The 16088-nt window shown below is 46.3% G+C and overlaps 2 protein-coding genes across 2 annotated transcripts; one reads left to right on the top strand and one right to left on the bottom strand.

Annotated features, from left to right (window-relative positions):
* Positions 1–355: 355 nt before the first annotated feature.
* Positions 356–6712, top strand: LOC134409068 (centrin-2-like). The gene is made up of 4 exons (XM_063141628.1): positions 356–525; positions 2192–2320; positions 4957–5094; positions 6568–6712. The coding sequence occupies exons 1-4, from the start codon at positions 460–462 to the stop codon at positions 6649–6651; spliced, it is 417 nt and encodes a 138-aa protein (XP_062997698.1). The 5' UTR covers positions 356–459; the 3' UTR covers positions 6652–6712.
* A 3440-nt stretch (positions 6713–10152) lies between these two features.
* Positions 10153–14460, bottom strand: LOC134409152 (glutamine amidotransferase-like class 1 domain-containing protein 3, mitochondrial). Its single transcript, XM_063141740.1, has 5 exons — positions 14342–14460; positions 11828–11999; positions 10969–11161; positions 10704–10715; positions 10153–10345 (listed from the first exon to the last, which is right to left on the bottom strand). Exons 1-5 carry the CDS (start codon positions 14447–14449, stop codon positions 10153–10155), a joined length of 678 nt encoding a protein of 225 aa, XP_062997810.1. The 5' UTR covers positions 14450–14460.
* Positions 14461–16088: the final 1628 nt, after the last annotated feature.

Below are 16088 nucleotides of genomic sequence, written 5' to 3'. Positions count from 1 at the left end.
TTTGCTCCTAAACACAAACCAGGATTTGCCAAGGTGGGGGGTGGGGAGTTTCCCTCCATGGGTTGACCTGGGGAGTGGCTCACCTGTCCTGATAGTCTCTACCTGCAGGAGAACAGCCTGTGCCAATTCAAGCTGCAGTGCCACTTTATAATGTGCTCCTGCTTGAAAGAGCTCCCTGCAAGTAGGCAAGCCGGCAGAGCCGCGAGTGCCCTGGGTTGCAACCTGCCTCTCCCCTGATGTGCTAGTTTTCTACCTGCGGGTGGGACCATGCTGTGAGTAGGGTGGTCAAAGCTGCCGTTCTGGGGTTCTTCGGGCAAACTGAAGGCATCTCAGTGGGTTGTTGTTGTTGTTTGCTTTGGTGTTGACCGTCTCTAGGCTTTTAAGGGCAGGAGATCAACAGGAGGCCAAAGGAAAAGGACCGGCCATAAGCTTGAACTAAGCGCAGCCCAAAAGCAGCAGATGCGGGAAGCGTTTGACCTGCTGGACTCTGACGGCACCGGGACCATCGATGTGAAAGACCTGAAGGTGAGGCCCTTGCTTGGACTGATGTAGAATGGAATTGGACCCTTCTTGGCCCTAGAGCGCGGTCCGAATCACGGGCATTTAGAGCCTCCGTTTTAGATTTACAAACAAGAGGGGAAAGGAGGCAATACTTTATCGGCATATTTGATGTTAATGCTATTGGGAATCTCTGCATTTTCTCACAATTAGGTAGTTGGAGTAATTACAGAAAATCTCCTCGCTGTGTTTGGTGTCCTTTGTCGATAATCGCAGAATACATTGTTTTATTATTTGTGGACTTATTTCGAAAAATGAAAAAAGTTTTGCTCTTAAGTGTAAAATAAAAAGAGAGAGAACAAGAAATGTATCTCTGGCACAGAGGGGCTCACCCTCTAAACCACCCTTCCCCAACCTGGTACCCTTTAGATGTGTTGGACTATAACTCCCACCATGCTGGCTGGGGATAATGAGACTTATAGTCCAAGACATTGTGTGTGTGTGTGTGTCTGTGCCAGGCTGGGGGAGGCTGCTCTAAAAGATGGACTATGTGTGAGAAAGAAAGGCAAACTGGTCTTGGGGTCTGGGGTCCCCCAAAAAGACCTGCCCCCTCCCTCTGCCCCTGCCTGCTCATTGTTTCTTCCACCTTGAAAGGCCAGTCCTGACTAGAGATGTAAAATTTCTGGAAATGTTGAAGCCATGGGAAAAAACCCATTTTTCCTGGATTTTTTTTGGGAAAAAACAAAAAAAATTGGAAAAATTGAAATAATGCAATATTAGTACTTTTTACAAATTGCAAGTCACTTTGTTACTTTAGGAACAAAAAATGTCCAAGTTGATTTGGCATAAAATTATTACATTTTGTATATTAAAAGTACAGTGTATTCAAACAATTATTACAAATTTAATTTACTTTTTTTGGTAACAAATGGAGCTACAAGCTCCTGAACTGCAAGGAACCTCTTTGGTTCTGCCAGTTTATGAGGAGCAGGCAAAAAACAACTAAAAACAACCACCAACATTAGTAACAAAGAAAATTATTTATGTCTCCGCTAGTCCTCCAGTGTCAAGACGTAAAGCCCCCCCCATTCCCATAAAAAGAACTGAGGAAAAAAAAGCGGGGGACCAAGTTGCAATGAATATGCATGAAATTTAATCAGACTCATTTTCTGAGCTATAGCTATCACTATCAGTTTCAGTCTCTGCTTCAATGGCAGTGCTGCCCCCTAGAGGCAGAAATGCTTCTTGCTCTTGCATTTTAGAGTTGTAGGGTCAGTTTGCAACCTAGGACTTGTTTGTCCTTAGTGCACAGACATTGTAATAATCTGATACTGTACAGTTTTTAGAAATCATTTGGAGAAGTAAATATCTGAACACCTTGTCTTAAACATTTTATTCATCATGCTAGAATAAAACATCCCGTAATCGTTTTTTCCCCATTTTCCCCCCCATTTTTCCATTTTTTCAGAACCCCCCCAAAAAAGGCTTCCGGAAAAAATGGTTTCCCCCCATTTTTTTCCAGGCCTTCACATCTCTAGTCCTGACCCCAAATCCCAGTGTTCTGTTCTCCATTGCAAAGGCTACGGAACTCTTTCTTAAAAAGACAGCTGAGCGCTGCTCCGCTAACTTTTTGCTTGTCTCCTCCTTGATTTTGACTTCCCTTTTGACACTTGCCTGTTTTTAATATTCCAAGGTGGCCATTCGGGCTTTGGGGTTTGAACCTTCAAAGGAAGAAATCAAGAAGATCATGTTTGAGGTGGATAAAGAAGGGTCCGGGAAGATTGGCTTTGATGCCTTTTACTCTGTGATGACTCAGAAAATGGTATGTTGTTGTTGTTATATTTATTATTTATTTATTTAGAATATTTATATACCGTTCCCCATTGAAAAATTTCGGAGCGGTGTACAAGATAAAATGAAAATAAAAACAGAATAAAATACTTAAAACAAATTTTAAAAGAAGCAAATACAGAGACTCAAGGCTGCATATTAAGGAAAGGCTTCCTGGAATAAAGATGTTTTCAGGAGGCGCCAAAAGGAGTACAAGGTTGGTGCCTGCCTGACCTCCAGAGGCAGGGAATTCCATAGGAGGGGCATGCCACTCGTTCTGTTGAGTTATGGCTTTAGAAGCTGATTACTTATGGCACAGACTGGGTTTCTGGTACATAACCTTTTGTGTTAAGTCTCTGTCTGGGCCTTCCAGAGACTAGCAGAGATTGCAGCGGTTCTCAGCCAAGTCAGCAAAGACGTGAATTAAGACAGAGATTTATGTAGGTTAAAACAAACCTTTTACTGGCAAATAAATATATAATTTAGTTATGGCACTACAGATACAAATACTTACAAACGGTCAGTCAATACAGCTCACATCAAGTTGGGTAAGGGACATGGAAGTTATAATGAACATGAAAACACATTTACTTTTATAGACAACCTGTACAATGATGCAACTCCTTGCAACCCTTAATTGAAGACAATCAGTTAGACAATTATTCAATTATGACACTCAATGTCCAGGTGTAGAGTTGACCTTAAGTTTCTGCTGAGTCTTCTGTTCTTCCAGATCCTCAGCAATTAACAAAGCAATGGAAAACATAACCAAGATCCATTCCAGGATCCAACAAATCCCTCCAACACATGTCCCGACATCACCACCCAACGTGACGCCACAGTGCCTCCACTCCAGGAGCCCTTGCAAAGCCTTTGTTGACCCTTGCAAAGGCTAACAAGCGCTCTTTCTGAACACGATTCACCTAGGGAGGGGAGGAAGCAGAGGGCTCGCAGCACGCCAAGCACATGGCTTCCTGGGCAGGAGGCCCGCAAAGAGCACAGCCTCCTGGGGCTGGGATTCAAGACCTGCCCAGGGAGGAAACAACCCTGTTGCCAAGCAGCCAAAGGGAGGTGGAGGCAGGACACGCAACAAGAGTATCCACAACCAACAGCCGCCGCCGCCTCCCGAGGGTCACGCCATAGGGCACGGGGTTAGGAAGCAAGAGATGGGAGTTCAAACCCCAGCAGGAGAAAGGGGGGGAAATACCCCACTCACCTTTTGCTCCCAGAACTCAAATTGAGGCCTTGCAAGTCCCCTGTTCAACCCATGACTCTGCTCCATTCTAGCTGTTTCATCTTTGCTGGCGGAACAGCTGCCGTGGCAGAATGTTCTACAAGCATATTTGTCATGGCACTTGCATTCTGCTGGCGTGGCCGGCCTTCTGCCGTACCCCTACTGGCCCTCAGCCAGCTTATCTTGAGTATAGGATGGTTTGTTTAGAGACGGAAAGATTAATAGTGGCGTAAGTGTTTGTGGCCTAGAGTCCTCTTTGTCAGATGTGTGAAATGTTGCCCTCGGTCGGTAAATCTGTACACGTTATGGGTGCACAGGAGTGAAAAACGTAGACTGCGGAGCCAAAAGGCTGTGAGTTGCGAAATGTACAGCAATCCTCTGATGTTTCTATGCGATGTCTGCTGCAATTTGTTAGCGGCCTAGACATTTCTGTGTTTTTAAAAGAAATAAGTGGGTGAATTGGAATTGAAACGTTTGCAAACTAATTCAAGATAGCTGACTCAGAGAACATTCTGCCTTTGAAAACAGTCTGGAAACTTCAACCGGTACAAAACAGGGCAGCAAGGTTACTAACAGGGACTGGCCGACGAGACCACATCATGCCAGTCCTTTTCCAGCTTCATTGGCTGCCAGTCCAGGTCCGATTCAAAGTGCTGGTATTAACATTTAAAGCCCTAAACGGCTTGGGGCCAGGCTATCTGAAGGAACGCCTCCTCCCTTATGTAACTGCCTGGACCCTAAGGTCATCTTCAGGGGTCCTTCTCCGCGAGCCCCTGCCAAAAGAAGTGAGGCAGGTGGCTACCAAGAAGAGGGCCTTCTCTGCTGTGGCACCCCGGCTGTGGAATGAGCTCCCTAAGGAGGTCCGCTTGGCACCTACATTATATGCCTTTAGACGCCAGGTGAAGACCTTTTTATTTTCCCAGCATTTTAAGAGTCTATAAATAAATTTTAACTCAGTGTTTTAAATTTGTAATTTTGCATTGCTGCTGTTTTTATCTGGTTGAGCTTTTATGTTGTATTTTATATTACGGTTTTATACTGTTATTTTATACTTTGAAGGGTTTTAATTTTTGTGGACCGCCCAGAGAGCTTCCGGCTATTGGGCGGTATAGAAATGCAATAAATAAATAAATAAATAATAAATAAATTCTAAAAAAAAGAAAAGAAAAAAGTTCTGTGGACCCCAAAGAAAGCTTTGTTCTAGCTGGGCTTTTTGCTAGGAGCGGGGGCTGCCTCTTCTCATTTTTAACTGTAAGGGAAGCAGTGGCACGAAGTGAGCCCAGGAATTCTTCTCTGTGGCCTTGCAAGGAGAGAAGTGGTGGCCACCAAACAAAGAGGACCTCCCTGATGGCAGTGCCCAAGTGAGTTTTCCCCCCCTGCATGTCTTCATGAAGTCAGAAACAGATCCCAAAGAGGAAATCGTGAAAGCCTTCAAGCTCTTCGAGGACCAGGAAAGCGGCAAAATCTCCTTTAAAAACCTCAAGCACATCGCCGGCGAGATTGGGGAGTCCCTCACGGACGAGGAGCTACAGGTAAGTTGGGTAACAGGTTGATGCACAGGGGCTGCGAATCTGGGGAGCCAGAATCTTACCAGGGATGATGGGTTGGGGGGATGCAACCCACCTTTTAAAGCTTTTATATTTTACATTGTTTTATACTGTACCTTGAGGTTTTAGGTTTTGGTGAACCGCCCAGAGAGCTTTGGCTATGGGGTGGTATAGAAATGTAATAAATAAAATAAAGGAATAGCTTTACAGTAGCCCTCTCAGCTTCGTGTTCTCAAGTTCTTTAGGACTTTAACTCCCATCAGGCTCAGCTAGTATGACTAGGAATGCTGGGAGTTATAGTTTAAAACATCTTGAGGGCAACAGCATGGGGAAGGTTATTCTTGTGAAATTGGGGGAAATAATTGTGTGTGTGTGAGAGAGAGAGCTTAAATCAGCTTAAATTTGGCTCTGATTTTGCCCTGATAAATCCACAGAAAAGGATAGAACTGGCTGGTTAGTGGATTTAGCAAAGTGGGTAGAGTAGGAAGACTACAACGTCTCTGACCCAGAGCAGAGGGTGGGTGCAGTGCTGGAATCCCTGGCCAGACCACCGGCCTTTATACGCTGCACACTAAAACAGGACCGAGGGGACAGGAGTTGTGAAAGAGACCCCAGCGGGTAATGCAGTCGGGGCTTTCAAGCACTTTGCCCAGGAATGCGCGCAGGGGCCTGGGATGAGGTTGGGGCAATGGTTTACCTCGACAAAATGTTCGCCTGGAGGCACTGAAGAACAGGCTTGAATTGAGTATAAATAAACTTAACAGGCTGCAATGCCAAGAGATCCCCGTCCCCTTGTGATGGGGGAGTGGAGAAGTGCAGGGCGTGGGTGGGGTGGGGGGTGTCTTCCAGGGTTTCTGCTGGGTGGGGGGAGAGAGAGGGGCATCGGAAGCTGCCTTACACTTGGATCATTGGTCTGCCTAGCCCAGGGCTCTTCTCTCTTCTGAATGGCAGCAATGCCTTTCCTGGGGCCGGGGCAGAGAGAGGCCCTGTTCCCAGCACTGTTCATTGCAGCCAGAAATGCCAGCGATGAAACCAAGGACCTTCTGCAGGTAAACCTTGTGCCAAGCTGTGGTCTCTCCCATAGTGTTGGCCTTGCTCTTTTGCGAGGTATTCCCCCTCCCCCCGGGCTCCCTATATAAATATTATTAATAATAATAGTAATAATAATAAATTTATTTCTTACCTGCCTCTCCATTTTGATCGAGGCGGGAAACGACAATAAATGACAAAATACATACAACTGAATTAAAACATAATATACATTGTTAAAAATGTTCTAAAAACATCTTAAAATCCCCCTGGATAGGCCTGCGGGAAGAGATCAGTCTTTATAGCTTTCTTGGATGCTAGTAGACTGTTAAGTTGACGAGTCTCCTCCGGCAGGCCATTCCACAGCCTGTTATGGTGGCCTTCTCCATAAACACTGAGTTGATCTCCGAGTCCTTTTCTGCCCTGCAGGAAATGATTGACGAAGCCGATCTGGATGGAGACGGGGAAGTGAACGAGCAGGAGTTTGTGAAGATCATGAAGAGACACATCTAGTAGCTGAATTTCCCTCTCTGCCGTTGGTCTCCTGAGCACAGCTGCGCATAGAACTGGGGAGCTCATCATTTTCTCCAGCCGCCCTTCTTCATCTTCTTCAAGTAGATGAAGAAAGAGGTTGAGCCCCTGGGGGTATTCAAGAAGAGAGACCCAAGTGGGTTATTTTTTTTGGGGGGGGAGGGCAGAGGAGGAAAGTTTTTAGCTCCTTATTCCATTGCAGGAACATTAAACGTGCCTTGTACTGTTTCAGGGTGAGTTGGTTGTGAGTCTGTTTTGTGTTCAAGCATCTCTTTCTCTGCTACAGGATATGGGAGCAAAAGGGGCAAACTGTGTTCTCCAAGTCACCACGGGCTGCCCTCTCCTCTGGGGGCAAAAACTCTCCTTTTTATTGTTAGACATCCCAGAGTTCTTCCTGGCACAGACCCTATGCAGGACGGTCATTATTTTAACCAGCCTTCTCCAACCTGGTGAATTCCAGAAGTGTTGTACTACAATCCCATCATCCTAAGCCTGGTTTGGGATGATGGGGGTTGTAGTCAATACATTTGGAGGACGTCAGGATGGAGAAGACTTACAGCAAAGCAGAACTGAGATTTAGGGACATTCTTTTCCGTCACCAATATCTAACTCTTTATTATCACATCTACAAGCATGTATTAGAAGTGTACAGAAGCGTGAACGATGTGGAGAATGTAGATATGGAATCATTTTTCTCCCTCTCTCAGTGAGGAGAAAAATGAACTCAATGAACCCAATGGGGTCATCCCATGAAGTTGATTAGTGGGAGATTCAGGACAGATAATAGGAAGGACTTCTTCACACAGCGCAGAATTAAAGTGTGGAATTTGCTATCACAGATGTAGTGATGGCCACCAATTTAGGTGGCTTTCAAAGGGGGTAGGATAAATTCCTGGAGTAGATGGCTATCAAGGGCTACTAGTCCTGATGGTTGTGTGCTATCTCTAGTATTCAAGGCAGTAAGCCTGTGTGAACCAGTTGCTGGGGAACATGGGTGGGAGGGTGCTGTTGCACTCATGTCCTGCTTGTGGGTCCCTGGCCAACAGCTGGGTATAGCACAGGAGATTTCCTGGTTGTTGATGTCATGTAATGGACCTGCAAAATTCCATGAGTGGCCAATAAATGGCTTGTTTAGATGAGCCCGATGTTTGCACTGAGTAGCAATCACACATGACAGCCAGTAAAAGTTGGTTCCAGCTTTATTTGGGGCAGGAGACAGTCAAGAGCCAGCCTGCCTTTCACAGGGCAATCAGCATTTGATACAATCATCCAGGGGCCATCTTCATTAGCACCCACCACGTCGTATCTCTAGATATCAACCAATTTTCAACATGTTGGGCGTGAGCACCAGGGCAACGGGTTGGGCAAGATGGGGGACGCACCACGCCTGCATCAGGGGCAAAGAGCCTCTTCCTTGCCCCACCTGAAATGGGACCCACAGATGTCTCACACCCCAGTCTGGCTTGGGAAGGGAGGCGAATTTGGGGTGTACGGAGGTCAGGCAGTAATGGAAAAGAGGCTGAACTTGTCCCTTCACCCCAAACAGCTACCGCCCCACCAGTGACATCTCGTGGGCTTCTGCCTCTGAGCCCAGGCTGGAGTGAAGCGCAATGAGCACTCCGCTTTTGCTCTCTGCAGGCGCAATCTTCTGTAAACTCCTCTTCCACAAAGAGCCCCTGGAGCAAAGCTGACTGGCCCATGAGCAGGTCTTGTGCAGGTGGTGCTCACAGAGGGTTGCCCTTGAGGCGTGCATTGTGTGATGACCCCTTTTGCTCCTCCTTTATTTCTTCCTATAATTAAAGGGTCCCACTAGGGAGAATGCTGTTTGCTGGCTCTGTGACTCACTGACCCTCTTCTGGCCTCACAGCCACCAGCCCAGCACTCTCTATTCACCCTTGTCCTTCAAGAATCCAGTCCAGTTTATGAAACAGAAGAAGTCTTATTTAACAATAAGTAAGGTGATGCAGTTTACAAAGCTTGAGATTCCATTTGTCATAGACTTGATGGTTTCAGTACAGTTTCATATGTAACCCTGCCTACTCTACCCACTAATCTGCACTATCCCTTCACTCCCCGAAATAATAAAACACATTGTTCCTACACTCTCTCTAGACCAGTGGTTCCCAAACTTTTTCAGGTAACCGCCCCCTTGATTCCACAAACTCATGCCCAGTGCCCCCTACCCTACACTATAAAAATCATCATTCAGAATAGCGGTTTTCAACGACCCACTAAGGAAGATAATAACAATAAAATTCAAAACAGTAACAATTAATTGAATATTTATTCAAAATCCAATTACATTTTTTTATTTATTCAATTCAACATAATTGATGAACTTGATCCAGTGATATCATCTTTTCAAAGTCTGATAGTCATTTAGCAAGAATATTAGATATCACATTTAGTAACTAGGGTAGAGTACCTCACTATTCTGTAAATTCTTAATGCGATGGGTGGGCTTGATGAAGTGATACCAGTTTCCCAACGTCTGGTTTAAAGTCACTTAACATAAGTCTTAAATCACCAGGTTTAGTAATCTGGAGTTGATTTCTTTGCTTGGAGAGAAGTAGGCAGACCACACTAAAACCACATTCCACCAAATATGATGTTGGAAATGCAACCAGGAGCTTCTGAACCACTCTCCATAGTGCAGGATAGCGATCAGAAATTTCTTCTGTAACCAAAACTCCTGGTACGATTTCTTAAACTTTGGCTTCAGCTCAATGTCATTTTGTAGCTCAATTGGCCCCTTTAAACGTGAAGCACTTGCTGAGGGAGGGAGGGAAAAGAGAGTGAATGCCTCTGTTTTGCAGCCAACGTGGCGGGGCACACCAAGCAGGGTATGTCTCTTCATTAGCATTTTGGTGCTTTTGAAACATTTCAATTCACCGTAAAAAGGACTCTTCATAAACGGTATTACTACATGTGTGGATTCTTCCCCTATATGGCTTGGGACCAAACTACGTTCTCCCATAAAAATGTCCCTGGGTTTTAAGACCTTCTGGAGAGGCGCTTCTCGGAAAAGATCACCTGCCGCCCCTTTGCCTCTTAGCGCCCCCTTCTGTCACCCCTTTGCACCCCCCTATGCAATCCTACTGCCCCCAGTACCACCCACTTTGGGAACCAAACCACTGCTCTAGACCCTCACACAAACAACATCAGACTCTACCCTGACTCACACACACACTACTCTGTGTTAACTCCTCTCTCCCTGCTAACTGCCAATCCAAACCTTTGAGCCACCAGCCAATCAGCATTCACTTCACATTCATGTCACTCGCTCCCCCTCCCAACAGTATTAACCACTTACCTACCAAAGTCCAAACTGCACTTACAACCTAAATAGCAACAATCATTAAAACATTACAAATACTTACATATAATTGGCAATAAACAGTAAAACATCACACATTGCATCACACATGACAGCCGCGTACCCTGCTTTTCTCCGGCCCACGTCCCCCCACTACCCAACGCGTCTCAGGCCAGCTTCAGCACCTCTTTGACCATCTTTCCGACACCGTCGTAGATTTCGTGGATGGGGGCGTTGCACATGAAAGCGCTCGTAGTCACCAGCTTGTTCTTTACATCCACGTGGATCTCGTCAACGTCTTTGTTCACATGTTTGCAGCCCAGCTCCTTCATGGCCTCCACGGTCTTGGCGTAGGGCCAGCTGTGGGGCAGAGAAGCAGAGGAGAGCTTTCAGGGGTGAGGCAAGGCTCTTTCTTCACTAATATGAAATTGCTTTTCCTCCGGCATTATCAGAGCCTGGTACAACCAGCGAGGAAGCTACCAGGATTGCATCCATCAAACGTTGCTTCTAAAGCAAGACTCGGGCGGAGGCAGGGGCTGCTTCTCATGCCATTCATAATGAACTTGGATGGGTTTTTAAGAACAGCTTAAACACATTCATGGTCATTTTATTGATTTATTAGCCATAATGGCCAATTCATCTGTCTATCCTTCTGTATAATTGAATCTACTATTGCTAGCAATGGGGAACAGTCAAGAGCTATGTTGGGCAGGCACACTCCTCCCCCTCCCTTTAACTGGCCCCACACTCAGCCCTTCCAGTGGCTCCTGAGATTTCCACCTGCGTTCTGCACACATTTTCAAAGTTATTCCCCCCACCCCAGCCTTAGGAGCTAGAAACATGCTTTTAAGAAACGGAAAGCAAAATTCTCAGGAGTTCTCCCTCCCACCCCAATCAATTTGTGTATGCAGGGAACAGTGACTGAATAAGGGCAACCCAGCCTCTGGTCTTCGGCTGCTATGGTGCTTACTCACGTCTCACACTCTGTGTCTTGCCCGACTGTGAGCTCACAGCCTGGGAGGATTTTGGCAGCCAGCACCGGAGAGATGCAGCACAGACCGATGGGCTTCTTGGCAGAGTGGAAAGCTTTGATGGCATCCTCCACGTGTTTGGAGATGGTGCAGTCCTTCCCTTCCACGGCCCAAGTGCAAAGGTTTTTGGCCACTCCGAAGCCACCTGGGGGCAGGACACAGGTTCAGACAGAGCGCCCCCCCCCCCGCCGTTATGAGAACAAGGGGGTATTTCAGAAGTCAACTAGGGTGACGCCAGGGAAATGCATGGCTCTGTAGTTGCTAGCCTTATTTCTGGGGGCCCATGGGGGCCCCTCAGATCTGGCTACTAGCTAAGACAGAGGTAGGTAACCTTTGGCAATTTGTGAAACTGTTATTGGTGGCACCACCCCAAAATAGTTGCCATGGGAGCTTCAGCTATTGGGCAGTATATCAATGCAATGTAATAAATAAAATGAGAAGCATGGCTAATCGTAAACGATCCAAAAGGCTGAGTACAAGTCAGAGGTGGGAGCCTGCTCTCCAACACAGTAAACAACTCTTTTGCACCCCCGGTTTTTCTCTCGCACAGGAATCCCTTCTTCTTTCTCCCCTTCTTTTTTCGGGATGGCTGGGCACTCTGCAGAGGAAAGCACCGGCCGGCGCTCACTTCCTCAGCATGTCTCTGCAGCAAAGGAAGATGGCCGCAGCTGGTGGCCCTCATTCTGTTTTGAAGATCCCAGCAAGAAAATGGGTTCATTAAAAGGAAAATGGGCAGGGCAAGATCCTTCAGTAAGTGTCAAGGAAGGTGTCCAGCTACCTGGAAGCATCTCTGATCCTCCTACCCTCCTACCTGGGATGATGAGTGCATCCAGCTCCTTCACCTTCAGCTCGGCCAGGTCTTTCACGTTGCCTCGGGCAATCCTGGCGCTCTCCGCCAAGACGTTGCGCTTCTCCTCCGTCGGCTGCCCCTTCATGTGGTTCACCACGTGCATTTGGTCAATATCTGGGGCATAGAACTCGGCCTGGAGCGGAAAGTGAGGCAGAGACAAAATGTCAGGTGCACTGTGCTGGTGTTTGCCCTCATGCTTTGCAGCCAGTAAGCAGAGGTCACGGGCAAGGAATCAAGTGTTTGTGCCTTCTTAGCTATGCACAGAGGCTGCAGCGGGGAAAACTTGCAAATGAAGGCCAAACCTTTCTCAAAGGCACAGAACCTTGACCCATGAAAAGCTCGCTGGTCCCACTCGTTTCCAGCAGGGTGACCCTATGAAAAGGAGGGCAGGGCTCCTATACTAGAGTGACCAGATACAAAAGAGGGCAGGGCTCCTGCAGCTTTAACTGTTGTGATGAAGAGGGACTTTCACCAGGTGCTGCATGCATACAAAACGACACCTGCTGAAATTCCCTTTTCTATGCAACTGTTAAAGGTACAGGAGCCCTGTCCTCCTTTCCATATGGTCACCCTAGTTTCCAGAGATCCTGCCAGTTCTATTAAGAATTTCTCAAATAAGGGGTGGGGGTGGATTCTGTAAAGAAACTGGCTGTTTGCTTGGTTGAGTAGGGGATCCCGTTGTCATCCTGCCCCATTTAAAGAACGTCTGTTTGAGCCAAAGTGGTTTTCAGCACAGCAGTACTGACTTCCTCCACCAGAGGGACTCCCAAGAATAAAAACAATGAGGTTAGGGATAGTCATAAAAAGATCAGCCTGAATGTTTGTCAAGGTGACAAGTTTACGGTGTGTGTGGAATATTCCGAAAGGGTAGTACAGTGCATGCAATGAACAAGTAGGGTGACCGTATGAAAAGGAGGACAGGGATCCTGTATCTTTAACAGTTGCATAGAAAAGGGAATTTCAGCAGGTGTCATTTGTATATATGGAGAACCTGGTGAAATTCCCTCTTCATCACAATAGTTAAAGCTGCAGGTGCCCTCTTTTAAATCTGATCACTCTAGTATAGTTCCTGTAGCTTTAACTGTTGTGATGGAGAGGGAGTTTCACCAGGTGCTGCATGCATACAAAGGACACCTGCTGAAACTCCCTTTTCAATACAACTGTTAAAGATACAGGAGCCCTGTCCTCCTTTTCATATGGTCACCCTAGGCAGGTGGCTACAGGAGGAGGGCCTTTTCTGCTGTGGCACCCCATTTGTGGAAGGAGGTTCGCCTGGCACCTACATTATATTCTTTTAGACGCCAGGTGAGGACCTTTTTATTCTCAGTATTTTAACAGTCTATAAATTAATTTTAACTTTGCTGTTTTACATTTGTATTTCTTCACTGCTGCTGATTTTATCCTGGTTGTGCTTTTATACTGTATTGTATATCATGTTTTTATACTGTTGTTTTATACTTTGAATGGTTTTAATTTTTGTGAACTGCCCAGAGAGCTTCGGCTATTGGGCGGTATAGAAATGCAATAAATAAATAAATTTAACAGTTGCATAGAAAAGGGAATTTCAGCAGGTGCCATTTGTATTCATGCAGCACCTGGTGAAATTCCCTCTTCATCACAACAGTGGAAGCAGCAGGGCCCCTGTCACTCTAGCTTTACTATTTATTAGGGTGACCATATGAAAAGGAGGACAGGGCTACTGTATCTTTAACAGTCATGTAGAAAAGGGAATTTCAGCAGGTGTCAATTGAAGAGGGTGAAATTCTCTCTTCATCACAACAGTTAAAGCTGCAGAAGCCCTGGCCTCTTTTGTATCTGGCCACTCTAGCTACTGTAGCTTTAACTGTTGTGATGAAGAGGGAATTTCACCCACTTCAATTGACACCTGCTGAAATTCCCTTTTCTACATGACTGTTAAAGATACAGGAGCCCTGTCCTCCTTTTCATATGGTCGCCCTATATTTATGTATAGCTGTGTGTTGCTTGTAAAGAAAATCACATCCAGTAAAGACCAATGAGGATATTGCAGAACATCTTTCTGCTTTCTGCTCCTCTTCCCCCGTGCGCACAGAGGAAGGGTGGAGAGCAGAAGCATTCGCAAGACAAAATTATTTCCAGGTAGGAATAAGATGATCTGCTCTAAAGAAGAATCCAGACCCCTGCACCCTCTTTAATTAAATAAGATGGGAACAGTAGAAGAATTTGGGCAAGTAGGCTGGATGGACCAAACATTCAGCCGAATTCCTTCTTCTACCAGATAAAAGGTAGCTTTATAGAGACCCTGAAAGAATGCAGGTCAGGGATACTTTTGTAAGAAAGAGAAGAGTTTCCAAGAAGGAAATGGTGCTAAAATCTAAAAGCAGAAGGAGAGAAAAAGACGGTTTGCTTTCAGGCAGGCAGAACATTTAGTCCTTCAACCGTGTTTGCATTCATAAAAAGTGAAAAGCAGATGCCTTTAGAGAAGGGTGGTTTTACCTCTGCCCTTTCCCTGCTGAGATGCACCATGACAGCGGAAGATTCGTGGATTTCGCTTCCATCATAGACCCCACAGCCGGCAAGGATCACAGCCACTTTCTTGCCCATAGTCAGAGAGGATGAGAACTCAGCAGCTAGAAGTGCTGATGGGCTGATCTTCCTGGAGGCCTTTATAGGCTAAAGCCCCACCCAAGGCTGGCCTGGGCATAGCCTTTTCTGGCAGGGAAATTTCCATCTCCTTCATCCAAGCGGAGGCTGCAGATATAGATAGACTGGTTCCCCAAATGGCTTCCTCTCTTTCCGTGGCCTGGGGCTGGCTTGAGCTGGTTTATGACACAGCAGCTGGCTGTGGCTGAGCTCATTCCAGACCAGCCAGCATAGGCCTTGGTGTGGCTGAACCTCACAACCCAAGGGGTGCTTCCCAGCAACCTTTGCAATGCTACACGGGGGCGGGGGGGGGGATGATGCAAGCCAGGATTTGTCCCCCATGCATCAAACCAGTCCATACGCCAGGAAATAAAGCCAGACTGCTCACTTGAGGGAATGATATTAAAGGCAAAACTGAAGTACTTTGGCCACATAAGGAGAAGACAGGACACCCTGGAGAAGAGGCTGATGCTAGGGAAAGTGGAAGGCAAAAGGAAGAGGGGCCGACCCAGGGCAAGATGGATGGATGATATTCTGGAGATGACGGACTCGACCTTGGGGGAGCTAGGGGTGGCGACAGCTGACAGAAAGCTCTGGCGTGGGCTGGTCCATGAAGTCACGAAGAGTCGGAAGCGACTGAACGAATAAACAACACATCCTCTGCTACGTAGCACCAGGTCCTGGAGCCCACCTCCTACACTTCCTCGGCACCTTGGAGATATTGGTGGGTGGTCGGTTGAGATGCTTGCATGGACTGACCAGCCATGGCTCCTTCTGTTCCAGAGAATAATTAATTTGCCATTAACCTGTCACCACATGGGGACTGGCGGCCACTAGCACAGACCGCTTTAAAGGGGAATCTGGCAGATTCATGACGATGGTGGAGGAGGAGGAAAAGAGCTATATTCGTCACAATGGTGATATGAGCTTAATCTCACCAGCATTATACTGTGCAATCACTGTGAATTGCATGCAAAGGACTCTGAAGTTTTCCAGTTTATAATCTGCTTTTATTGTAAAGTACTCCCATGCATCCTTCTTTAATTGTGCTGTAAAGCCAAAAGACTTGCCATATTTTGATACTAGATTTCGAGCGTATCATCCGAGCGGCCACTGGGGCGCAGGAGCAGGATTTGATATGAATTAAACAAATGTTTACATCTGCGTAAGCTTTAAAGATAAAGTCTTCAAAATTGGCACAGTAATAGATATTAAGAAGAGCTTTAAGCATACCAAATTTGAATCGGATTGGGTCATCCGTTGATTTTTTATGATTTTTTTTACATTTCCCCCCTTAAACCCACTTCCTGGTATGCAAAGGATCTTGCCGCCTGGTAGCAACAACAGCGACAGTTTAGCACTGTAGGGGATAATTCGAGGGAAACAGGTACGTGGGATGAAGCTCGTAGAACCTCCACGTTCAGAGGCAGTATATCTCTAAATATCAGTTCCAGGGGGACTACAGCAGTAATTGCCTGTGGGCTTTCTGGTAGTGTCTGGCTGGCTACGGCGGCAAGCAAAAGGCTGGATTAGCTGGACTTTTTTGCTTGGTCCAATTATATTCTTATCTACTTGTAGGTTGCATGTGACCATGGCCACT

This window comes from Elgaria multicarinata, chromosome 15 (assembly GCF_023053635.1).
Source record: "Elgaria multicarinata webbii isolate HBS135686 ecotype San Diego chromosome 15, rElgMul1.1.pri, whole genome shotgun sequence".
In the NCBI taxonomy this organism is placed as follows: domain Eukaryota; kingdom Metazoa; phylum Chordata; class Lepidosauria; order Squamata; family Anguidae; genus Elgaria; species Elgaria multicarinata.
Note: the sequence above shows the minus strand (reverse complement) of the source record. Positions and strands in the feature narration are given on the sequence as shown.